Source organism: Scylla paramamosain, chromosome 30 (assembly GCF_035594125.1).
Source record: "Scylla paramamosain isolate STU-SP2022 chromosome 30, ASM3559412v1, whole genome shotgun sequence".
Taxonomy (NCBI): Eukaryota; Metazoa; Arthropoda; class Malacostraca; order Decapoda; family Portunidae; genus Scylla; species Scylla paramamosain.
The window spans coordinates 6,914,115-6,940,158 of record NC_087180.1 but is presented as its reverse complement, the minus strand read 5'-3'; the positions used below and the strand labels follow the sequence as shown (position 1 = coordinate 6,940,158).

The 26,044-nt window shown below is 38.9% G+C and overlaps 1 protein-coding gene across 13 annotated transcripts in view; it reads left to right on the top strand.

The window, feature by feature from the left end:
* The first annotated feature begins 1,149 nt into the window (after nucleotides 1-1,149).
* Nucleotides 1,150-26,044, top strand: part of LOC135116197 (lysosomal-associated transmembrane protein 4A-like) — a 46,593-nt gene continuing 21,698 nt past the window's right edge. Inside the window, exons 1-7 of one of the 13 annotated variants that reach the window (XM_064033528.1) lie at nucleotides 1,202-1,260; nucleotides 3,053-3,080; nucleotides 5,256-5,326; nucleotides 6,857-6,976; nucleotides 18,298-18,474; nucleotides 19,107-19,371; nucleotides 20,300-20,438. In XM_064033528.1, coding sequence (XP_063889598.1) covers nucleotides 18,343-18,474; nucleotides 19,107-19,371; nucleotides 20,300-20,438 — 536 coding nt within the window. In that variant the 5' untranslated portion in view covers nucleotides 1,202-1,260; nucleotides 3,053-3,080; nucleotides 5,256-5,326; nucleotides 6,857-6,976; nucleotides 18,298-18,342. Of the gene's footprint in view, nucleotides 1,261-1,482; nucleotides 1,596-1,657; nucleotides 1,833-1,984; nucleotides 1,989-2,042; nucleotides 2,168-2,391; nucleotides 3,081-3,636; nucleotides 3,797-5,255; nucleotides 5,327-6,419; nucleotides 6,485-6,856; nucleotides 6,977-18,297; nucleotides 18,475-19,106; nucleotides 19,372-20,299; nucleotides 20,439-26,044 lie in introns of those variants that run through there. The other 12 variants (XM_064033519.1, XM_064033520.1, XM_064033529.1 and 9 more) reach the window with 12 other exon arrangements.

Here is a 26,044-nt window from a genome sequence, read left to right as displayed (position 1 = left end):
GCCGGGTTCCACCACGAGAAGATCCTCGGCGGGCATGGTGCTTTGTCCTGCTGGGACGAGCCTGGGCAGGGTCGCTTGCTCTTGTCGTCTAAACTATCAAGGCCTCCTATTTGTGGTTGACCATGAAAAATTAACCCATCCATCAAGCCCACTCCTTTCATAGTATGTTTCCTTGTTAAAATATATTGTAATCGCACGTTTAAGAAGAAAGGTTTGCAGTTAAGAATAAAAACGTACATTATAAAAATTTTCATCATACCTTTGAATCTTAAATAAATTTCTCACTCAGAACGAAATCTCTGACTATATTTCCTCTCACTCATGACACTGATATGAGGAGTACATTTCCACAGCTGTTGTACAGAAAAGTGAAACATTGTGAGACTGCAGAGGCACAGGCAGCATTAGACGTTACTGAAACGGAGTGTAACCGTTCAGTCTGATCGGAGACAAGAGTGATGGGAGGTGATGTGTATGGGATAAAAACGCGTCTAGACCGGGGCTATATGTGTTATACTCTTGGTTCTGGACACAACATTTAACAATGCACAAAAGTTTTCTATATAATTTTGTTTTATTTTTTGCTTTTAGCGTATCTATGACTTCCTTTACCCTAAAAAAATCCACAAAATATTAAATTTCCACAAAAGAAACCACATACAGTTACATATCCACAATAAAAGATCCACAAATTCTGTGTTTAACTCTACTATCCACATAGGGTTCCACAGATGATTTTATTCACAAATGTGTGATAAAATCCACGAAGTGGCAACACTGCACTACTACTATCTCGGCGGCGCCTGCGTTTTGTTGACTTGTTTCACTATTGCCAACCAAGTAACTTTCCTTGCTAGACTAACACTTACACCAACCAACATTTACTAGAGTAGAAGGCATCAGTTCATATTTTTATTGATTGTATAATTATTAAGTCAGGAGGTAGTAGGGAATAATATTGATGGGCAAAGCAGGGCGCGAAGTGGAGAAGAAAAAAAGTAATAGACGCAGTTGAAAACATGGCATCAGTTGACCTGTATTACTTTTATCGTCTTTTAAGCCCTCCTTTTTCCTTAGGATTTATTTTATTCTATTTATTATTTCACGATATTTGTTGCACGACTTGCTCTTTTGTGCACTTCATTCATCCTTAACCTTGACAACCAGCAGGCCAGCAAATAGTAGTTGGTAACTGTGGGTGGCAGTTCTCTATACTCCATAATCCTTCACTGGTGTGGGGACGGAGCTGAGTTACTACGTGTAAGTGATGTGTTCCTCTCCTTTATGGGGGTTATCATGGTACCACAGCTAATGGCAGTGTTAAATTAAGTGTGGTAGAACTTGAGGGAAGGTTAAAGTAGACCATTTGAGCGAGGGAAGGTGCTTGTGTCATTACGTCACGCCCACACTCCTGTTAAGTCTTCGCACTTATCACCGTGATAACACTGATATTAGGTGCATCAGTGATAAATGAAGATGTTGCTCCCTTTACTACCATGGTGGTGTTTGGGTTAGATCCTGCGTGTGTGGTGGAGTTGCATATATAAGAAACCACAACGCACCTCTTTAAGTATACGCTTGTTTTGGTTTGTTGGGTAATTATAAACCCACTTCACGTCGTAATGAAAGTTGGTGGATTGGGTGCAGAAAGTACTAATATTGCTTAGCGCCACCGAATGTTCTCAGAAATGACTTGACAAAGGGTATGGGAAGTGGCACGTGATGGGAGGGGGTTCCTTAGTCATTACGTGGGTGAGCTGCCAGAGATACGAGGCAAGCATTGCTCTGATGGAATACTTGACACAAACACGACTGGAGTGTGTGTTTTGTACGTGAGTGAGAACTGTATAGTCGTGGAGTAAGGGTGTACAGATAACGTTATGGAGTGAACGTTGTGTTTGTTTGCTGGCTTGAAAGAGCCACAGGAAGAGAGCCACCCCAGCTACTTTTACGGTGGTTAAAGTAACGTTTGATTAGGACAGATTAGGGTAAATTTTTACTTTATACCAGCCTTTCCTTATGCTGATGATTCTACTTATTTCTTTGTTGTTTTACATGATTCACACGAATTTGAGGATTCTGGTGGAAATGCCAAGTTATTTCTAATTCCTCCCACCTCAACCCATAGGAAGGGAGGATTGGAAAATAAAGGATGTCTGACAGAAGAGTAAGGCCCAAATCGAATAATCTTAAAAACAACCTAGAAAAAGTAGAATCGTCAAGAAAATGTGAAACCCAACCAAACTAATCCAAACTCAACATAACTTAACCCAACCCAACCTAATGAAAGCTAACAAACCTAACCTAGTAACATGCATGCCACATTAGCTTTCATTATCACTGGAGTCATCAGCTGGAGATAGGTAAGGAAACTATGGCTAGCAGAACCTGTGATTTCTTAGAAATTTCGATGAGGACACGTTATCCTTATAAGTAAGTTTAATTGTATCATGGAGTAGCAGTGTGCCCCACACAGCTTGGCCATCGTGTACTGTAACTGATATTTCAAATCTGCCTGCACACAGGGTGGAATGAGAGGTGATCGCGCTTGATTGGGTATCAAATGATAAATCAAATGTGACTGGAGCATTCAGTATTAGTATTGAAGAAAATTGGTAGGTGGCAGCAGAGTTAACTGTCATGAGATGCAAGCTGAACAGGTCTGCCATGACAGCCCTTCTGCATGGGCCAAATAATAATTAAAAATTCCTAGCTTGAAAACTATTAGCTTGTGACAGAAAAACTGGTTAAAAAAAACAAGGTAAGTGAATTAGTATAAACTTATATAATACCCATCTTAGATTTGGCCTATAAACTCAGATAATACCCATCTTAGATTTGTTGACCTATAAACTCCAATAATATCTATCTTAGATTTGTTGACTTGACCAAAGCTTTGCTAATCCACTCACAAAAATAGCTGAGGTGGCAGATCTCTAAATAATTCTTAACAATAGAACTGCATTGTTCTGAGACTAAGTCTGGACCTTGAAGTACTTTCATCCATTCTCTCCCACTGATCTCGGGTTACCACTCTCGCCTGACCAAGTAGGGGTGGCAGGACCCACGGACCACCCCAGGTCAGTCCAACTTCATTTTAATGGGTTGTGAACTTGGTCATGGCACAAGCATTATAGACCATGAAATTTTTTTAATTTTTATTTTTTATTTATTTTTTTTTATTAATTATTTCTTTTACCTACAAACTATTTGTTATCCATGTGAAAATAATTCCTGTATCCATTTTTTGCAATAGTAATGACATTTAAACAATTTAGCATATGATACTGAGAAAAAAAATCAAGTAGCCTTCAATTATTACTTAAGAGAATATTGCAAGTTAAGCCAGAGTAAGAGTAGACCAGATGTTTATAGGGAGGGAAGAGGAAATATTATTAGTATATGTGTAACTTGGGATGATATCCTCAGAGATAAACTCAGGAAGATTAAACGGTACAAAATGCTACTGTATTAAGGCTAGTGTTAGGTCTTACAATGATTCAAGGCAACTGTGTCAGGACTTGCTTTAAAATAGAAGGGTTTCTACTTCTTTGATTAAATGGAGTTAAAATTATCCTTTCCTTTCACTGTTGCCACTGCCCTCAAATATTTACCAATTATTTAATTTGATTTTAGGTAACCTCACCCAAGGATAGCCATGTTAGCTGCTGCATACAGACAAGCATTGCGACGAGATAGAATAAGGAGAATATTAATGGATCAGGAGGAAATGGTGGTGCGCAGTGGTGATAATGGCACAGATTACACACAGGAGGCTTCACTGCAGCCTACACATGTAAATAGAGACTTAGTTAAGACTTGTGTGATACTGACTAATCTTTCAGCATGCAAATGATGTTGGTAATGTGTGCTTATTAATACTGCTATAATCTCAGTTATTTGAGTGAGTATGTTTAGTGTTACATATTTGATTTCCAAGAATTGTTTTTGATACTCAGTAATGAATTATGGCTATTGTAATAAAAGTTACTTTATTTCTAGCTGTATAAGATGCAGTGGAACATAAGATCTAACTCTAAAGTGAATGATGACGAATAAAATTAGTTTTCTACCTGTATGAGTGTACTGAAAGGTTAAAATATGCCTACAATCTAGCAAAGAATATTTAGTGAGAAGACCATTATGGCTAACCAAAAAATACTCAAACTTCAACATTTCCCCTTGGCATCAAGTTTGTGTGGGAGTAGTATTTATGAAATATCTGTCATTTAATTAAGATAATGGGCAATTCAGTGAATTATTTAAGATGATGGACAACTCAGTAGAATTAACTACATGCAGTCAGATGTGGAGAGCACATGTTCTGTGGTCTCTAAAAACTTTAATTTCCCATAAAGTGGGTAATGTATTTTGCATGGTCTTATCATTCACTGGGGAATATGGTATGAGCCAGACTTGAGCTAGGGACTATCATTCATATTTAATTGTCTTACACAAGGCTTATTATAGCACAAAGGGAATTGAGAGTTTACACCATGAATGCAGTCAGCTACTTAGTTGAAGCAGATGTATATTGTCACTGATATCAGTAGATGAAGTTCATGGAGCAGATTGACATTATCTTGGTTATCTATATACCATTGAGCACATAAACACATGAGATAAGAATACCAAATTCTGTGCTCTTGAGTCATAGCCATTTACATTTCAGCATTACACTATTTGAATTTATCAAATGGAACACTATTGTGTAGAACTACAACTAGTTTCATTAAACAAGGATGTTTGAATTTTAATCTGCACATGTATACCTATCTACTACCTAACCATTGTTATAGGTGAAAGTGGGTGATATAGCAGGAAGTACAGTATTTTGCATGTATCTGTGTGCTTGGTGAGGAGAATATGATTTCTTTAAACAAGATATTAGTATGCTGTGTATGCACAGTATTACTTTGCAGCGTGCAGGAAGAAGTGATGTACATATAGAGTTCCATGTAGATAAACAGTATTATTGATCATCAGGCAAAATTTTTAGTTATCAGTGATCATTAATGAATGGCCATGACTACATTACTATTTTATAAATGCTACATCACTTGTTATGTTGTTTTCTGCCTGTCATGCCTCCATGAGTGATTCAGCAAGGGTAGATCAAGTGACAGCTAGACTGTGTCAGTTGTCCATCTCTATGACTGCCACAGAATAGAAGCTCCTGTCCTTGCTACTTGCTCTCATCTGTTTTACAGCTTAGAAAAAGTTCATTATTTATTGTGTAAATAAATATTTCTCAGAAGAGAAGGGAAATAAAGGACCCATAATTCATCTCCCAAGTAATGTTGCCCAAACAAGAAAAACCACTAGGGTGAGTGACATTAGTCCTACAAATCTGCTTTTCCTTTAAAAAAAAAAAATTATATGCAGAGAGAGAGAGAGAGAGAGAGAGAGAGAGAGAGAGAGAAGGGTGGTGTGCTGAGGGTAAGAGCTATCCCTTGCACATAGGCTCTAATGTTAATTTGTCCAGTTCATACGAATATAGGAAGATTATTATTATGACAAAATGGTGGTAATGGTGGAAGCTTTTAGGTATGGTTGTTGGAAGTGAAACAAACAGACCAGGTGTTAGGTAATGTGTTTAGGCAAATGTTTTCACCCTAATTCCTCTCTCATTATTTTTTAATTGGCTTGGCTTGGCTTAGTACTTGATTGAATCTGAGCTGTAGTGATGCATGTGAACGAAATGAAAATGTGACATTGTGTGTGTTTTGATTGGGTGTGCAAAGAGGATGAGTGAGATTGAAGTAGCTTGGATTTGTTTATAATATGTACAGTAAACCCTCGATATAATGAACACATATGGGTTAAAAGTAGGTTGCTAAAGATGAAAATTTGCTATATCTAGAGGTCATTAATTAAGATATATATTTAACAAGCATGATTTGTTACTGTTTTAAGGGAGTTGTTCGGTCATACGCATCCTCTCATCTCTCCCAACTGCACTTCCTGTAGCACACTTTGTTCACAGAGGTGAATAACAATTGTTTGTCGTGTACAGTGAAGTACTGTACAGTACTATCTTCATTGAAATGCAAAGAAAAGGATGTGTACACTTCAAATTTCCAATTGGTGTGTGTGTTAAATTGAGTGTGTTTGTGTGTGTACAGTACAGTATTCAGTCAATACAGTACAGTACAATATTCAGTCAATGGATCAGTAATTCAGTTCACACAAAAAAATATATAACAAGAAGAGACTAAATGAGGAAAAGAGAGAAGAGAAAGTATTAGTCTTTGATGCTATTGTTTGAGTACAAACTGTCTTGATGTGCAAATGCGTGACAAAACATGATGTATGAGCCGGGGGTTAGACACAGTGATGCAGAGTGGTGTTGGTATGGGTGGAGTCACATGACAAGCAAACTGGGTATGCTGCACCTATAACTGCCCAACATGTTCCAGCTTGGGTTGACTGCCTGTCAATCAACTCTCCCACATTTTACAACCTAGTATGTTCGTAAAATAAGGCAAGTGTTTGATAATTTTGAAAATGCCTTAACTTGCAAAGTCAGTTGGTAAAATAAAATGATTGTTCAATATGGGTCGTTATACCAGAAATTCAACAAGCAGGTTTCTTATATAGAGGGTTTACTGGATAGCATGCCTCATATGGGAGAGCTTAGCTTTGTACTGTATTTTTTCTTGAAAATTTCTTTTCTACTATTTGGTCCAGCTGTCCATTTTTCATTCAGGAAATCTAAGGGGAAAAATTAAAGATTCAATCTGCAAACTGTCTGGCCACCTTAACATAATTATGTTGTTTTCAGATTTTGTCTTGTATAGTGTAATTGAACTAATGTTTTGTGCAGAGAGTTGTTCATTAATTAAGCTTTTTTCAGAGTGCAGTGACTCGTGTGCCTGATAGTGGCACTAATTCTGAGGGAGGCATCCAGGAGACAGGCAGCACGGAGACCATACAGCAAGGAACTAGTGGCGGGTGTGGGGTGCAGGCGAGGGGGGTAAGGTTTTTGTGATCATTTTTTATATAAAATTGTTGTCAAAATTAAGCATTATACAATTTTGGTTTCACATTTACTAATGTTACAGAGTTTATATGCATGATGATAATTGCATCGTTTTAAAGCATTTACTAAAAAACATTCTAGTATTCATTTGCATGTTGCAGGAAGTATTTATTATATAACAGATAAGATTGGTGCAATATGCAGTAAACAGTTTACAATATTTCTACAACTAGAGGTACAATATAATCCCAGCTATCTGGCACCCATGGAGGATAGTATGTTCCGGATAGCTGGATATTCCAGTTGGATGAGTGTTATTTTTATAAATATTCTATTTTCAGTAAAAACTAAAGTAAAAATACTGTACACTAGTACAGTGGAACCTTGATTTACAAATTTAATTAGTTCCTGAATGCTGTTCGAAATTGGATGTTTGAAAACTGAAACTATTTTCCTCATAGGAATCAATGTACAATAGATTAATTCGTTCTCAGACACCAGTTCACCATGTCAGCAGGTAATGAAAGACACTCTTGTTGCTAAGATGGTCGCTCCACAACATCTTCGGCTTAGGAATTTTTTTAATCCAGAAAGGATGTATTGAATGAACACAGAACTCATCAAAAGATATTATTTAGACTGTGCGGGTATTCTTTTTGTCACCAATCAAGTGAGGGAAGCCTTACAGAGTGACACAGAGAGGAGCAACCCATTCACTGCCAAAATGAAGGTGATCATAACATTTAGACATCTTGCAGCTACTGGGAAAATGCAATTGTACAGCAGTGATAGCATTGTGGGTCATAGAGAGCATCAATGATGTCATCAGTGGTCATGATGTATGTTACTGGTGTGTCTGAGTTAACAGTCAACGACTCTTGTAGTTCCATTTTTGGCATGTCAAGCTTCTTTGAACTCTCCACAATTTCCAAGATTTTGTCGTAGACACCTCTCAGTGTTTCACTCCTGGAGGGTTTGAATCTTCTAGCTTCTCCTCCTGGTCAGCTCAGCTAACAAACTTATTAGTCTAGTGACAAGGAGTACTCACAGTGCTGGCAGTGGCAGGAAAGCAAAACATTCCACTCACACTGCTTGTTTGGTGCTAGTTTCAAATATTCATGATTTTTTAAATATTATTTTATTTATTTATCTTCCCTTGAAAAAATTTCTAGTTGCTTGAGAATTCTGGATAATTAAATACCAGATAGCTGGGGTTATACTGTATATGGAGGGGAATTTTTATTGATCATCTCCACACAATATTATAAGATAAAAGTTATTCTACACTTTTTATTCTGTAATGTTGTTATTGTATGTATAATACAAGCCATATGCTGAACCCATTATTTTTGTCACTTAGTACTACAGATAATTCAGAGAGAGTAAAAGAAAATGTGAAATTTGGCTGGAAGGTGAGTAGAAAGTTCAGTGAGTGTTATAGTTACTTCAGAGAGAGAGAGAGAGAGAGAGAGAGAGAGAGAGAGACTATGATAATGAAGAATTCATGTGGATAGGAAGGAGATAGAAGTTGTGTGGGAAAGATATTTTGATCAATCTGTGAATGAGAAAACTGGAATTGTCTCCAGTATAGATAAGGAAACAGGTGCAGAGCACATGCTTATATAAGAAGGAAGGATGGAAAGGAAACAGTAGAGAGGATGGAAAGGAAACAGTAGAGAGATTCAAATAAGAGAAGAGGATCGTCTAGAAGGATGAATGACAAAGTAGAGGAGTATATGTGTGAAGGAGGTGCTAGCAGAGGCTGAATGCTTGAACAGTCAAGAAGACTGTTCAAGTACAGTAATCCCTCCAATAGCCGGACTCATCAATATCTGGACATAACTTTGTCTGGATATTAAAGTGAACATGTGTCTAATTAATTATACAGACACACACACATACAAGTGTTATGGGGGAGTGTGGTGCTGTACAGCAGATACAGTGGCCACTGCAGTGAGACATCTCATTTGTTTGTATGTGTTTGCAATGCAGCAGTGCTGATGCAGGCACCACAGTGAGATGCCTCATTTGTGTTTTTGCAATGTGCCTTAGTGTGACATCAGCCTTTCTTGCCTCCCTCTCTTGCAGGCAAGGCAGTGTGACTATTATTGTAGCAAATAAGTGGTTTATCCACATTATTAATCTGTATATTCAGATGTGTGAGCTGTATGCTGAAATATGCATATAATACATAACACCTATGTTTAGTAAAAGTCCTGTTTTTTGGCATCCAGCATTTCAGAAACCCTGGTGTTTCTGCACTTCCCATTCTGGAAGTTATCTGATCTTTCAGTATTATTTTTCCAAAAAGTACAATGGAACCTTGGTTACCGAATGCCTCTCTTTTTGAACAAATTGATGTTCGAAAAAAATTTTCAACTCATAATTGCTTTGGTTGTTGTACCTCAATTTGGTTCTCAGATACTAAAAGACAAAGCAAAAGCTGCTGTTTATTACAAATTTATAGTTTCTATAAATATTTAGTTCACTTTTATGTATTTGGAGGAGAGAGACAGTGGGTAAGACTAATTCAATCTTTGAAATCAGTTAAGTGTGATCCCACAGAAGAGCCTCAATGTAAACAAACAGTTTTTGGTGCTCAGAAATAATCCTGAACAGGTGGCTCTCACAATGACCCACACTGCCATCATCATCAACTGCATTTTCCCATTAACTTTTCTCAGCAGTAGGATGTCTAAGTGTTATGATCACATTTATTTTGGTGGTAAGTGGATTGGTCCTCTCTGTGGCACTGTAAGGCTTTCCATACAAGATCGGTGATAAAGAGAATACCTGCATGGTCTAAACAATATCTTCTGATGAGTTCCATGTCACTTAGTACAGTAATCCCTTGACTATCACAGGCTCACCTATTGCACCCTTAGTACATCGCATATTTTCTGGCTACTATACATAAATTTATATCATGAACTCTTCAGCATATTGTGGATTTCTGCAGCTGCTAGGTATTTATAATTTTTGAGATTTTGATTATTTTTGTGGTAAAATAAGCATTTTCTAGCCTAAAAATCAATAAGTTAAATAAATAAAAGTAAAGATACAGTACAGTACTGTTCTGTATAACACATAAATTGAAATATATTAAAAGAAAATACATAGTGTACTGTAGGTGAGTAAACAAAGAATAGCACATAATGTCATCATCATTATTAATCAATCTGTAGTATCTTGCAGGTGGATGTACCAAATTTAATTTTTTTAATCTTAAGAATGTGTCTAAGAGTAGGTTTGAGTTTTAAAAAGTGTTTAAGAGTGTAAAAAAGATTTGTAAGCTAGGGGATGGTGTGCTCTGTGTTGTGATGACATCACAACAAAAATGGCCACCCAAACATACATACATTGGTCTTATACCCACTCATTTATTGCAGATTATTACAGTGCTGTTTGTATACATGCAGTGACAAAACATGTATGTACTGAGTCTTAAATATACCAGTAAAATGCCTTGGAAGGCATTTGATGAGCTAAATGCATAGTGCTGGGAATAGTCTAGAAATCTGACATGATTATTTGTTATAACTTGTATTAATGTTATTAACTACAAAATTATTAATTCATTAGTTGAAAACTTAGTGGTAATCTCAGGCACAACGCACATACCTCACTTCCCTGATATTCAAATCACTCAAGCTCAAAAACTTTGTGAGAGGCTAATTGTTATGATATATATATATATATATATATATATATATATATATATATATATATATATATATATATATATATATATACTGTTGGATAGGAAAATTAATTCATTGTTCAACAGTAAGTAACCGGTATCGTTAAAAAAAAGGGAAGTTGGTGAAAATTGCAGAAAACTGACAGTCACTTTACAAAATATTATTTTCAACTTTTTTATTTTCAACTTTTTGCAAGTTAGCATTTGACTTCAGGGAGTAGAAGAAATGAAACCTATATCATATAAAATTGATAGAGTTGTGGTATGACGTGGTGCTACTTTTGTTACTATTGGCTGCATAGTTACAGAGATATTAGCGTTTGAATAGCATTACAGGTGGGCCAGACATACAATGCCTAGCCTAATATTAAAAGAAAAATTTTACAGCTCATAACTTTGCAAGAGCTGAATGACTCTCCTGTATACCATTGAGTAGTAAATTTTGTTCCGTGTTCATTGGTATGTGTCCAATCTTACTGAGACAAAAAAAAAGTTAATGAAAATTGAGTAGTTTTTAAGAAATCTTGTTTTTGACAACCTTCTGCTATGTGGAAGTTAGCCATTGAGTTTACAAAATAGAAGAGATGACAGCTATATCATATAAAATTGATAGAGATGTATTATCATATGGTGCTAATTTCATTACAGTCAGCTACTTAGTTGCAGAGATATTAGCATTTGAATAGCATCATGGTTGGGACAGGCTGGGCCACTCAAAATGAAACTCAAACCTCCATAGTAAACTTCACTTTGCTCGTAATAAAAGAATGTAAATAAAGGAATTGGAATGGGTAATTAATGATATTAGTAATGGATCTTCACCACGAACCTCATTGCTGAGGATAGTGAGTGCTCCATAATACAAATCACCAAGTGGGTAAGCATCAGCCATTTGTTTACTGCTACAAAGTTCGGTAGAATGTGGTTGTTTCCATGGCAAGATCGATGATTTATTTACAGTATCCTGGGAGGTGCTCAAAACTGTTCATTTGGGCAACTCAGACAACCTGGATCACCCAGGCCACCTGAGTCATGCTACTGACTACAGTCCTATCTCCACTTTTCTGATTTTCACCTATCGCAGGGGAGTTTTGGAATGTAACACCCATGATAGTTAAGGAATTACTGTTCATCCTTTTTGGATAAATAATTTCTGAGCTGGAGATGTTGTGGAGTGGCTATCTTAGTAGTGGGAGAGACTGTCATAAGCTGCTGAGACAGTGTGTGCTGGTATCTGGGAACAGACTAATCCATTTTACATTGATTCCTATGGGGAAAATAGTTTGTTTCTGAACATGTCAGATTTTGAATGGCATTCAGGAGCAAATTAAGTTCAAGAACCGAGGTTCCACTGTATTGGCATGTGGCAAATTTGAAAATGGCTCTATAGCACCATGATCATCTGTCATCAAGTGTTGGCTATACTGTTAGCTACAGCACCCATGGGTACAAAGGTGTGAGTGGTGTATGTGAGAATATTTTTGGTATAAACTTGGATTATATATATGAAGTACTAGACTGAGGAGGAGAGGAAAGGAATATTAGTGATCCAAAGCATAATAGGCACAGAGAAGAAATAAGACTATGAGAATGAGTGTATTGTGTTTGCACTGCCATGTTTATTTCTCCACTCTGTCTTTGTGAACGAAAATCAACCAGTGGTTGAGGAGCAGACTGACCAGCAGATAATTTTAAGTGTGACAAATCCTACTGCTTTGGAGACAAAAGAGGAGGAAGAAGAAGAGCCAGAAAAAGTTTCGTGGAAGGACGCTAGAAAAATTTTTGTTTTTTTATCAAGTTTACTGAGGCTGAACTGGACTACAGTCTGGGCTTAGTTCATTATTATATTAGATTTATAGTATTTGCTTTCTATAAATATGCCTTGAAATGTTTTGTTGTTTCGTTATAGATATGCATAGGGGATGTTAATTGTTTTCTGCAAATAAGTACAGTATGGTATGTGACAATGCATGGTTGTTATAACATACAACTGCAGTAATGCACTGAAATTTTAATAAATGTTTAATCGGAATAATGAACTTGCCACATGTACAAGCATTGGAATTCTAGTAAAAATTCAGTTGTAATAACGAACCAAAACTGGGAAGACAAACTCGCCATTCATGCAAGCACTGAAATTTTGATAAAAGAATTAATCAGAATAACACATTAAAACACACAAGACAAACTCACCATCTGCGTAAGCTGCTACTCACCTATCCACTGCCTGTCTCTTGCTCCCTTTTTTCCTTTCCTCTCCCTTCTTTCATCTTGTCTAAAACCTTCCTCCCTGTCACCTCCCCTCCGTCTTATCTGTCAGAGATAAGGAACAAGGAAGTGGTACCAAGCTTTCTCTCTCTCTCTCTCTCTCTCTCTCTCTCTCTCTCTCTCTCTCTCTCTCTCTCTCTCTCTCTCTCTCTCTCTCTCTCTCTGTCTCACCCCACCTCATTCATTTTATGTAATTTTTGCTTCATCCTTTCTCATTCTTTCTCACTTGTACTTGTAATTCCATTTTCATTCTCAGTTAGTCTTGTTATATTTAGCAATCCTTAGGATTGTTCTTACTTTCACAAAGAGAGAGAGAGAGAGGCTGTTTTTTTTTTTTTTTTTTTTTTTTTTTATGTAGGAGGGGTACTGGCCTAGGGCAACAAATTTCCATTAGAAGAAAATACCCACTGAAATGCCAGTCCCATAAAAGGGTCAGAGCAGTAGTCAAAAACTAATGGATAAGTGTCTTGAAACCTCCCTCTTGAAGGAATTCAAGTTATAGAAAGGTAGAAATACAGAAGCAGGCAGGGAATTCCAGAGTTTACCAGAGAAAGGGTTGAATAATTGAGAATATTGGTTAACTCTTGCATTAGAGAGGTGGACAGAATAGGGGTGAGAGAAAGAAGAATGTCTTGTGCAGCGAGGCCGCGGGAGGAGGCGAGGCATGCTGTTAGCATGAAAATAGTGGTAGAAGACAGCTAGAGATGCAACAATGTGGCAGTGAGAGAGAGGCTGAAGACAGTCAGTTAGAGGAGAGGAGTTGATGAGATGAAAAGTTTTTGATTCCACCCTTTCTACAAGAGCAGTATGAGTGGACCACCCAGACATGTGAAGCATACTCCATACATGGATGGATAAGGCCCTTGTACAGAGTTAGCAGATGAGGGGGGGGGGGGTGAGAAAAACTGGTGGAGACATCTCAGAACGCCTAAATTCATTGAAGCTGTTTTAGCTAGGGATGAGATGTGAAGTTTCCAGTTCAGATTATAAATAAAGGACAGACCGAGGATTTTCAGTGTAGAAGAGGGGAACAGTTGAGTGTCACTGAAGAAGAGGGAAGATTTGTCTGGAAGGTTGTGTTGAGTTGATAGATGGAGGAATTGAGTTTTTGAGGCATTGAACAATACCAAGTTTGCTCTGCCCCAATCAGAAATTTTAGAAAGATCAGAAGTCAAGCGTTCTGTGGCTTCCCTGCATGAAATGTTTACCCCCTGAAGGGTTGGACGTGTGTTATAATTGTTACTACCAAAGTACTACTTGTCATTCACTGCTTCATGTATTGGTTTATGTATTAGTTCATACTAGTTGATTTCGGAAGCTTCTCTCTGTATGGAGCCAGTTCAGCTCCAGCCGGCAAGCGGGTAGCCGCTCCTTAATACATTGTTACCCCTGGAGTCCATCTCTTACTACGTCTCAATCCTGCAGTTATTACATTGGCGACGAGGATGGGATTTATTGGCAAAGTAGAAGAATTTAACCAGGATGCCGAGGTGTGGACTCAATATGTGGAGCGGCTGGAGCATTTTTTTGAAGCCAACGACATTATTGAAGAGAAAAAAAAGAAATCTACTTTATTGGCTGTTTGTGGAGCAAGAACCTACGAAGTGATAAGGTCACTCTGCCTACCAGAGAAGCCAGCCGACAAGTCGTACAGTGACCTCAAAGTGCTGTTGGAGAATCACATGTGCCCGAAACCGTCAGTAATCATGAAGCGCTTCAAATTCAACTCACGATTCAAGCAACCAACTGAATCTGTGTCTTCTTACATTACTGACCTTCGGAAATTAGCGGAGCACTGTGCGTACGGAAACCAACTACCTGACATGTTACGAGATCGTCTGGTGTGTGGAATTGACGACCGAAAAATACAAGCAAGGTTGTTGGCAGATGGGAATTTGGACTTCAAGAAGGCAGAGGCAACTGCTCTGGCTATGGAGGCTGCGGCAAAAGACACTGAAGACCTACAACAGGCTGGGGAGTACCGCAGCAGTCAAGTGAACAAGATTCAGGAGAGGCGCGGGGAAGGGAAAAGTGCAGGGTGGTATCATCAGCGTAGGAGTGGATAGGACAAGAAGTTTGATTTAGAAGATCATTAATGAACAATGAGTGGGTGAGAGGATAGAACCCTGAGGAACACCACTGTTAATAGATTTAGGAGAAGAACAGTGACCATCTACCACAGCAGCAATAGAACAGTCAGAAAGGAAACTTGAGATGAATTTACAGAGAGAAGGATAGAACCCGTAGGAGGGTAGTTTGGAAATCAAAGCTTTGTGCCAGACTCTATCAAAAGCTTTTGATATGTCCAAGGCAACAGCAAAAGTTTCACCAAAATCTCTAAAAGAGGATGACCAAGACTCGGTAAGGAAAGCCAGAAGATCACCAGTAGAGCGGCCTTGATGGAACCCATACTGGCAATCAGATAGAAGGTTGTGAAGTGATAGATGTTTAAGAATCTTCCTGTTGAGGATAGATTAAAAAAACTTTGAATAGGCAGGAAATTAAAGCAATAGGAAGGTAGTTTGAGGAATTAGAACGGTCACCCTTTTTAGGAACAGGCTGAATGTAGGCAAACTTCCAGCAAGAAGGAAAGGTAGATGTTGACAGACAGAGCTGAAAGAGTTTGACTAGGCAAGGTGCAAGCACAGAGGCAGAGTTTCAGAGAACGCTAGGAGGGACCCTATCGGGTCCATAAGCCTTCCGAGGGTTTAGGCCAGCAAGGGCATGGAAAACATCATTGCAAAGAATTTTAATAGGTGGCATGAAGTAGTCAGAGGGTGGAGGAGAGGGAGAAACAAGCCCAGAATCGTCCAAGGTAGAGTTTTTAGCAAAGTTTGAGCGAAGAGTTCAGCTTTAGAAATAGATGTGATAGCAGTGGTGCCATCTCGTTGAAAAAAAGGAGGGAAAGAAGAAGCAAAGTTATTGGAGATATTTTTGGCTAGATGCCAGAAGTCACGAGGGGAGTTAGATCTTGAAAGGTTTTGACACTTTCTGTTAATGAAATTTCTGTTTATGAAGGAGTTTTTGGCTAGTTGGAGAACAGACTTGGCATGGTTCCAGGCAGAAATATAAAGTGCATGAGATTCTGGTGATGGAAGGCTTAAGTACCTTTTGTGGGCCACCTCTCTATCATGTATTGCACGAGAACAAGCTGTGTTAAACCAAGGTTTGGAAGGTTTAGGTCGAGAAAAAGAGTGAGGAATGTATGCCCCCATGCCAGACACTATCACCTCTGTTATGCGCTTAGCACACAAAGACGGGTTTCTGAAACGGAAACAGTAGTCATTCCAAGGAAAATCAGCAAAATACCTCCTCAGGTCCCCCCAACTAGCAGAGGCAAAACGCCAGAGGCACCTTCGCTTAGGAAGATCCTGAGGAGGGATTGGAGCGGTAGGACAAGATACAGATATGAGATTGTGATCGGAGGAGCCCAACGGAGAAGAAAGGGTGACAGCATAAGCAGAAGGATTAGAGGTCAGGAAAAGGTCAAGAATGTTGGGCGTATCTCCAAGACAGTCAGGAATATGAGTAGGGTGTTGCATCAATTGCTCTAGGTCGTGGAGGATAACAAAGTTGAAGGCTAGTTCGCCAGGATGGTCAGTGAAGGGAGAGGAAAGCCAAAGCTGGTGGTGAACATTGAAGTCTCCAAGAATGGAGATCTGCAAAAGGGAAGAGAGTCAGAATGTGCTCCATTTTGGAAGTTAAGTAGTCAAAAAATTTCTCATAGTCAGGTGAGTTATAGTTAGGTGAAAGGTATACAGCACAGATAAATTTAGTTTGAGAGTGACTCTGTAGTTGTAGCCAGATGTTGGAAAACTCGGAAGATTCAAGAGTGTGGGCACAAGAGCGGTTAAGTCATTGCGCACATAAACACAACATCCAGCTTTGGATCGAAAATGAGGATAGAGAAAGTAGGAGGGAACAGAAAAGGGGCTGCTGTCAGTTGCCTCAGACACCTCAGTTTCAGTCATTGCGCACATAAACACAACATCCAGCTTTGGATCAAAAATGAGGATAGAGAAAGTAGGAGGGAACAGAAAAGGGGCTACTGTCAGTTGCCTCAGACACCTGAGTTTCAGTGACGAAAAGAAGATGAGGTTTAGAAGAGGAGAGGTGGTGTTTTACAGATTGAAAATTAGATCTTAGACCTCAAATGTTGCAGAAGTTAATGAAGAAAAGTTGAGGGGGGTGTCAAGACACTTAGGGTCGTCGACAGAAAGGCAGTCTGACCTGGGGACATTTATGGTCCCCTCCCCAGATGGGGACTCTGAGGCTGGTGTAGGAGTCGCCATGATAATTTTGAAATTTTCGAGTGTAGGGTGTGTGTGTTATTAGGTGCTTGTAGTTTTGTGTGGAGGAAGAGTTGTCTTTAGAGGGCAGGCTGTGATTGCCCCCTTGTGTTGTGAGACACAAAGGGAAACGTTCAGTGAGGTCACAGCTAGGTTTAATGATAAGTTCACAGCACCCCCTGAACAGTGCTTTAGACCTCACTAGGAGTAGCCTATGTTTTCATTTATTCATTATTGCTTATGTAGCTGATGAAATTCACATCTGATCTTTCATCACATTCAGTATTTTGGCACCTGTCCAGTTCCATAAATGCCAAAAGACAGGACTTTTACTGTATTTACATTTATTGTCTGCGGATATGTTTTAAATATTTGCGATAATAATTTTTCACTGGGTGATATTTCTCACATTTACTATTGTTCTACACACCTACACAGCTGTAACTCTTGTATATTCTCACTGACCCTTGGCCATGTTCATGTCTCTGTTGTCCATTGCCTGTTGCCTCTTACCATTTGGCACTTGCTTGTTTTCACTGCCAAGAATGATTTATTATAAAATATTATCACATGAAATGAACAACTCTGACATTTGTTTCCCTACTTAATAAATCTTCAACCAATACATTCACATACAGTGAACATATAAATCACATTGAAAGAATGCCAGATGGCAGATGTAGGACCAAGACTGAGGGAGAAAGATAAAAGAAATCCTAACAAGTAAGCATTTCCAACACAAATATCATAGAAACATGTCTTGGAATTGGTAGTGCATGTATGTAATATTATACAATGTATTTATGTCCATTAAATGAAAAGAATTAATCAGACATGTGCAGCATCTGGACAGAGGCAACATCTGGACATGCCATGTTTGAATTAGGATGGATATTAGAGGGGTTTGTATATTTTTATAAAGGAAGGTGGAGGCTTTTTTACCATGGTCACCCCTTTGGAGGAAGCCTCCTCAGGGAATGAGACATCAGAGTGATCAGTAAGCAGGTAATGTAATGTGATCAACATCAACAGGTTAACAAAGTGTCATTCATTTTCAGGAGGAATTGGAGGGCAGGGGTGTTGGAGGAGGAGGCAGCAGTACCATGCAGGGTGTGGAGCGGCTAAGGGAGGTGCGGGGCCGACTGGAGGCACTGAGGAAATGGCATGATGAATGGACCTGCTTCATTTGCTGCCATGTTCGCACTGGCACCATTGTCATTGGCATATGGCACATGGTAAGTACGTTTAATTTTCCATATGACAAACATTTCAACATAATACTTTGTTTGATTTTAGTAATTTGTTTGATTTTTATATTTTGTTTGATTTTTTAAGTGCACCAAATGTGAAACCTGGAAGAGTCCAAACATGCAGCAACAATTTGTATTGAGAACACCTTCACTTTGTTTGTTTATCCAGCAGGGTGGAACCTGTGAAGCTACCGAAACAACCAGCAAATTCTTATTCTTTTATCCTTTTAAATTGATATTAACATTTAGTGTTCTTATTTGTATTAATTTTATTTATAAAGATATTGACTATATGAAAAAAAAGCTTTATTGAACAGCTGTTTTTAATGGACAATCTGGTGGTCTGTTGTTAGATGGAATAGGCCAATAGATGGTTAATAGAGGCCAAGTGTTTTAACAAACAATTAAGGAATGTTTGGATAGGGAGAGGTGGAGATTTTTCTGTTGTGGCCATCCCCTTAGGGATTAAGGGAGTGAGGCATCAGAGATGTTGATATTGTTTGCAGCTATGAGCAATTAGCTATCCTGTATGCTTTTGACTTTGACACCATGCCACAACAGTTAATCTCATTATAATACTGAATTTTCTCTGTCTGACTAAAAAATATTTTCCCCAGTTGCTGCACCTGATTAGCCTGTCTCTGATTGCCGTCATGATGGTTCATCCTGACATTCTGAAACAATCAGGCAGTGGTCATGGAGGAATAAATTCTGGGACAGAGCAACTGTCTGTAGAGCCACTGGATGTTCAAGCAGTCAACTGTGGGACTGAGATGCCATGTATCCTGGCAGCACAGGGAGATGGCAAAACAGACCAGGTTACTTCTAATGACTTCTCCTTATCCCTCAGTAATTTCATGACCACTCATCGCCCTAACACAGGTACAGTGATACTTCCCTCATTTGTATTCATTTACCCATTTCCCATGTTTATTTTGACAGCTTTAACTCTCTCTCTCTCTCTCTCTCTCTCTCTCTCTCTCTCTCTCTCTCTCTCTCTCTCTCTCTCTCTCTCTCTCTCTCTCTCTCTCTCTCTCTCTCTCTCTCTCTCTCTCTTTTAAGCTGATCTCTCACTAATTTCTTTGTGGATAAATTTAGGAGAGCTTATCAAGAAATGTGAAAATGGGAAGATAGTTTGGAAGTGGCAAAAGAAGAGAGAAGAAATCATAATATTTTATGTCTGCAATGGAAAATGAAAATAGTTATGGGAACGGTGTTAGATAAAGCTTGTGTACTAGGTTATGTTGTCCCCACTGAATTTTTGTGAATATCCAGTAGTGTATCCATATATTTCTAGTTTACACAGACTTACCTGCAATAACTAATAATTGGGGAGGCATTGGCCAAATGGTCAGGGAATGGAACAGTGGTGGTGAGCTTGTGTATCCAAGCTTTTGATCTTCATGAAGTGGCTGAAGATAAACCATACATGTTGCCCATATATTCTAAGTTAAATGGGAGGTAAATTGAGGAGCTTCTGTGGGCAGCATGAGTTTCTGCAAGGCATCACTTGAAAAAAGTCTTTGTGCTTCTTGACTTTGTAATATTGAACGGTGATTGTATCATAGATCTAGTACATGATTGTGGGAAACATTAATTTTTCTATGAAGATGATGATGTATTGCTTTGGTGTATATTGCAGTACATTACATCCTATCAAGTGTACTTAAATTTGTCACCATCATGTGAAAAGTAGTACAATTTACTGTTCTATTGTTAAGTTGTATAATTGCCATAGAAAATTGTCATCCGCTATATATTTTTTTTTTCATGAGCTCAGAAAATGTGACAAGTCTTTCTCTTGTTACAGATGAAGTAAATGTTGCGCTCTTCATCACACTTTGTATGTTCATCGTAACACTGTTGCTGGTGCATGGAGCATTGCGCCGTCAGCCCTCACACCTGATGCCCTTCTTCTTTCTGCAGGTCTTTGATTTCTGCATTTCAAGGTGAGTAGTCCCCTTTATCTAATCAATAACTGCTTTCTTCATGATCATCAGGCAGGCAGGCCAAACCACTTAATTTTATCCATTCTACCCTATGTGATGTTAATGTTATGGTTTCATTTTGTTGTTTTTTTATTTCCTCTTTGCTTCAGTTAACATTTCTTAATAAAGATATCATCCTGATATTGGTTGAAAGTCAGTTTAGGGGCTACATACCTGTTCTCATTTAATTTAATCTGCGCATCATCCAGGATGCCATCATGTTTTTGTTTTTATTTACCAGTTAACTATTCTTATTCTTTCAGTTCATTTTGAAGGTGTCATTTATAAAGTAAACTAGAGAAGAGACTTCTTGCAAAGGCTTTGTTCTGCTTAAAACTAGGCAGGGTGCAGGAGGGGATATCTGTAGACAGAGGTTGAGACGACACATTTGAATAGGTACTATGAATCAAACAAAGTAGTATTGCAAAACATTTTGAACTACATACTTGTATATAAAACAAGCTCAGAAACATACATAGAAGCAGAGGCAGTAAACAATACTTAAATCAAGATTATAACAGTTATATAGAGATATTCCCTTGATATACAAACATCTGAGTTATGAACATCCAGAGATAAAAATGAGGGGCCTGTGTCAGGAGAAATTCCAAGTCACCTGTAGCATGAAGATTAAAATCAAGAGGTACAGTGTTGCTTACACTTCCTGCTGCAGTGCTGCACAGCTGTATTATTCTGAATGTGAGGACAAAATGCATACACACACAGTTCTATATGTGATGGTGCTACACCACTGCATCACACCATGTGTGAGGACAAAACACATGTGTGGTGGCTGCACTGTTGCGTCATGCCTAATGTGAAGACAAATTGCACATTCACATGAAAGCTGCACTGCTGTGTCACACTAAATGTGAGGGCAAAACATACTCTTGTGGTTGGATGACAAAAAAACACATTCAAATGGTGGTTACACTGCTGTGATGTGCTGAATGTGAGGACAAATCATACACTCATGTGGTGGCCACACTGCTATGTCACACCAAACATAAAGATAAATCGTACGCTCGTGTAATGGCCACACTGCTATGTCACACAGAATATGAGGACAAGTCGCACACATGTTGCAGCCACAGTGCTACATCATGCTGAATGTGAGGAAATATCACACACTCACACTGTGCTGGGATAACTGGTTAACATAAATAAGAGTTTTCAGTGTTTTAAATATCCTAAGTTTTGCAATACTTGAGTTTAGCACTATGGGTCTGGAAGAAGGCAAACACAAAATTTGAGGGTGCTGTAAATCCAAAATATTTTACAGATTAATGACTTACGAACAGCTGTCTGGAGCCTAAGTCATTTGTAACTTGGGGGAGTGATTTTATGTGTTAACTTTCTCCCCGATGAATTTGTTTAATACTTAAACCTATCTGTATGTTTCTTAACATAAGTGGATCACCTCTGATTCTTTCTGTGATGAGATGACAGGAAGCACCAAAGCTGGAGTAACATTCAGTATGTAGTTCATGGGATCTGAGAAAGGGGTAGGTGTAGTTGATGAGTGGTCTCAAGTCATGAGCTAAACTTTGGCTCTGAGGTCCTCTGACTCTGAACATGGATCCCTCCGGTTGGAGCTAGTTGAAGGTTTAACAGGGTCTTTTGAGGAAAGGGAGCAGGATGCTGGGTTCTGGTTCAGTAACAGGTAGAGGACATTCCTTTGTGGACACAGTATACTATCATCTGTCATTGTAGCATATACAGGTGTGATGTACTGTAATGCTGAACAGGTGAGCTTATTCAAAAATAGGATCAGGTCCATAATTGTGGACAAACTCTAACTAGCATGGAACCAAGTTGGAAAAAGCCACATAACGAGGAAATAACTATTGAAAAATTTTCTCTGGAATCTGGGAAGTCTGGTTAGTAGCCATGCAGAGGAGAGATCTGATTGAATGAAGAGCACTGTCAAGGATCAGTTCCCATTGTTCTTCAGGCAGATTATGAATATGAAGAGTTAACCTAACAGCCTTCCAGATAATGTCATTCTCCCTCTCACACTGTCCATTACCTTGATGGTTATTACTATGCTGTGATTAGACAGGAAATCTGGCACTTCTCAAGACATGAACCAAGTGCCCCAATCACAATGGAAGGAAGAGGGACAACCAAACATAAGAGAATAACATTTGAAGAAACAATTGATTATAATTTGAACAGACATCAGGATATGGATACAGTGGGGAACCTTGAATATTCATCATTGGTAACCAAAAGGTATTTGTTATAAGAGGAAGTTTGGGACTAAAGAAGTCAACAGATATTCTGTCAAAAAGGTGAAGGGCACAAATTATGTGGACAGCAGGTGGTTTGAAGAAGCTAGGTCATAGCAGGAATGACACAGATGGCACACTTTCTTCACATATTCAAGTGAATAAAGCAGATTCTGGGTTGTTCATGATTCTGGAAGAATGGTGAGGGTGAAGCAAGTAAGAAACCATCTATTGGTTTGTTATTATTTCAAACATTGTTCCAGTGAGGAAAAGTCTCCATTTGCAGATGGCCTCCATGATTGCCTGCTAAAATAATAATTACTCCCGGTGAGGTCTAAAGCACTGGTTCAGAGAGTGCTATGAATTTATTAATCCAGGTGTGACCTCACTGAGTGTTTCCCTTTGTGTCTAATGACACAAGGGGGCAATCACAGCCTGCCCTCTAAAGACAACTCTCTTCCTTTACACAAAACTACATGCACACACACACACACACACACACACACACACACACACACACACACACACACACACACACACTTCACTGAAAATTCAAAATTAATATGGTGACTCCTACACCACCCTCAGAGTTCCCATCTGGGGAAGGGGCCACAAATGCCCCCAGATCAGACTGCTTTTCAGGTATTGGCCTTAAGCATCTTGACACCCCCCTCAACTTTTTCTTCATTAACTTCTGCAACATTTGTGGCCTTAGATCTAAATTTTAATCTGTAGAACACCACCTTTCTTCTACTAAACCTCATCTTTTCCTCACAGAAACACAGGTGTCTGAGGCAACTGACAGTAGCCCCTTTTCTGTTCCCTCCTACTTTATTCTCATTTTCTATCCAAAGCTGGATGTTGCGTGTATGTGCACAATGACTTAACCTGCTCTTGTGCCCATGCTCTTGAATCTTCCGAGTTTTCCACCATCTATGCTATGAATACAGTCACTCTCAAACTAAATTTATCTGTGCTGTATACCTCTCACTTAACTCCTCTGACTATAAGACATTCTTTGACAATTTAGCTTCCAAAGTGGGGCACATTCTGACTCTCTTTCATTTTGCAGAGATCTCCATTCATTGTTTACCACCAGCTTTGGCTTTCCTCTCCCTTCACTGACCATCCTGGTGAACTAGCCTTTAACTTTGCTATCCTCCACCCTACTCATATTCCTGACCCTCTTGGAGATACACCCAACATTCTTGATCTTTTCCTAACTTCTAATCCTTCTGCCTATGCTATCACCCTATCTTCTCTGTTGGGCTCCTCTGATCACAATCTCATACCTGTATCTTATCCTATCACTCCAATCTCTCCTCAGGATCCCCTAAAGCAGAGGTGCCTCTGGCATTTACCAACATGCCAACATGCCTTGACTTGTACCTCTATGGTAGTGTGGAAAAAAGTCATAACTAAAGAATAAAAATATTGTAATGAAATTCACAGTGGAGAGAGAGAGAGAGAGAGAGAGAGAGAGAGAGAGAGAGAGAGAGAGAGAGAGAGAGAGAGAGAGAGAGAGAGAGAGAGAGAGAGAGAGAGAGAGAGGGGGGGGGGGGGGTGGGGGGGCAGTAGGGGAGAGGGGGCAGCTTGACTGACTGAGAGGCAGATTTCTTCTCAAATTTTGGTGATTCATAGGCAAGTATAGATCTCTGATAGAAATAAATTTACATGAAATGCAGATTGTAAATGCAAAGAGAGAGAGAGAGAGAGAGAGAGAGAGAGAGAGAGGTGTGGGGAACAAGGTTATCAGTGACACATAGGAATTAATCTGATAATTGGCCCAGTACAAGTTTTGGCAGCCCAGCAAGCTGGGAAATCTCCAGAAAGGACAGTGCCTAAACACTTAATTCAAAATGGTCAGACCATAGCCAAAAGCATCTTAAATAACTTTGCTTCTTCTTTCCCGCCGTTATTTCAACTTGATGGCACCACTACTATCTCGTCTATTTCTAAAACTGAACTCTTCACTCATCTTCTGCTAAAAACTCTACCTTGGATGATTCAGTGCTTGTTCCTCCCTCTCCTCACCCTCTGACTACTTCATGCTACCCACTGAAATCCTTCACATTAATGTTTTCCATGCCCTCACTGGCATAAACCTTCAGAAGGCTTATGGACCTAATGGGGTCCCTCCTATTGTTTTCTGAAATTCTGCCTCCATATTTGCACCTTGCCTAGTCAAAGTCTTTTAACTCTGTCTATCAGTATTTATCTTTCCTTCTTGTTGGAAGTTTGCTTACATTCATTCTGTTCCTGAAAAAAGCTGACCATTCCAATCCCTCAAACTACTGTCCTATTGCTTTAATTTTATGCTTATCTAAAGTTTTTTAATCTGTCCACAACAGGAATGTTCTTAAACATCTATCACTTCACAACCTTCTGATTGCCAGTATGGGTTCCATCAAGGCTGCTCTACTGGTGGTCTTCTGGCTGCCCTTACTGATTCTTAGTCATCCTCTTTTAGAGATTTTGATGAAACTTTTGCTGTTGCCTTGGACATATCAAAAAGCTTTTGATAGAGTGTGGCACAAAGCTTTGATTTCCAGACCACCCTTCTTCAGCTTCTTTCCTTCTCTCTGTAACTTTAAGTTTCCTTTATGATCATTCTGTTGCTGCTGTGGTAGATGGTCACTATTCTTCTAAATCTATTAACAGTGGTGTTCCTCAGGGTTCTGTCCTGTTGCCCACTCTCTTCCTATTATTCATCAATGATCTTCTAAATCAAACTTCTTGTCCTACCTACTCCTACACTGATGATACTCCTGCATTTTTTCCACATCTTTTCATAGACGTCCAACCCTTCAGGAAGTAAACACTTCATGCAGGAAATCCACAGAACACCTGACTTCTGATCTCTCTAAAATTACTGATTAGGGTAGATCAAACTTAGTATTGTTCAATACCTCAAAAACTCAATTCCTCCATCTATCATCTCGACACAACCTTCCAGACAACTATCCCCTCTTCTTCGGTGACACTCAACTGTCTCCCTCTTCTACACTGAACATCCTTGGTCTGTCCTTTACTCATAATCTAAACTGGAAACTTCATATCTCATATCTAGCTAAAACAGCTTCTATGAAGTTAGGTGTTCTGAGTTGTCTCCAGTTTTTCTCTGCCCCCAAGCTGTTAACTCTGTACAGGGGCCTTATTCATACACGTATGGAGTATGCTTCACACGTCTGGGAGGATTCCATTTATACCATTCTTCTAGATGGGGTGGAATCAAAAGTTTTTTGTCTTTTCAACTCTTTTCTATCTGTCTTCAGCCTCTCTCTCATTGCCAGAATGTTGCATCACTTGCTATCTTCTACTGTTATTTTTATGCTG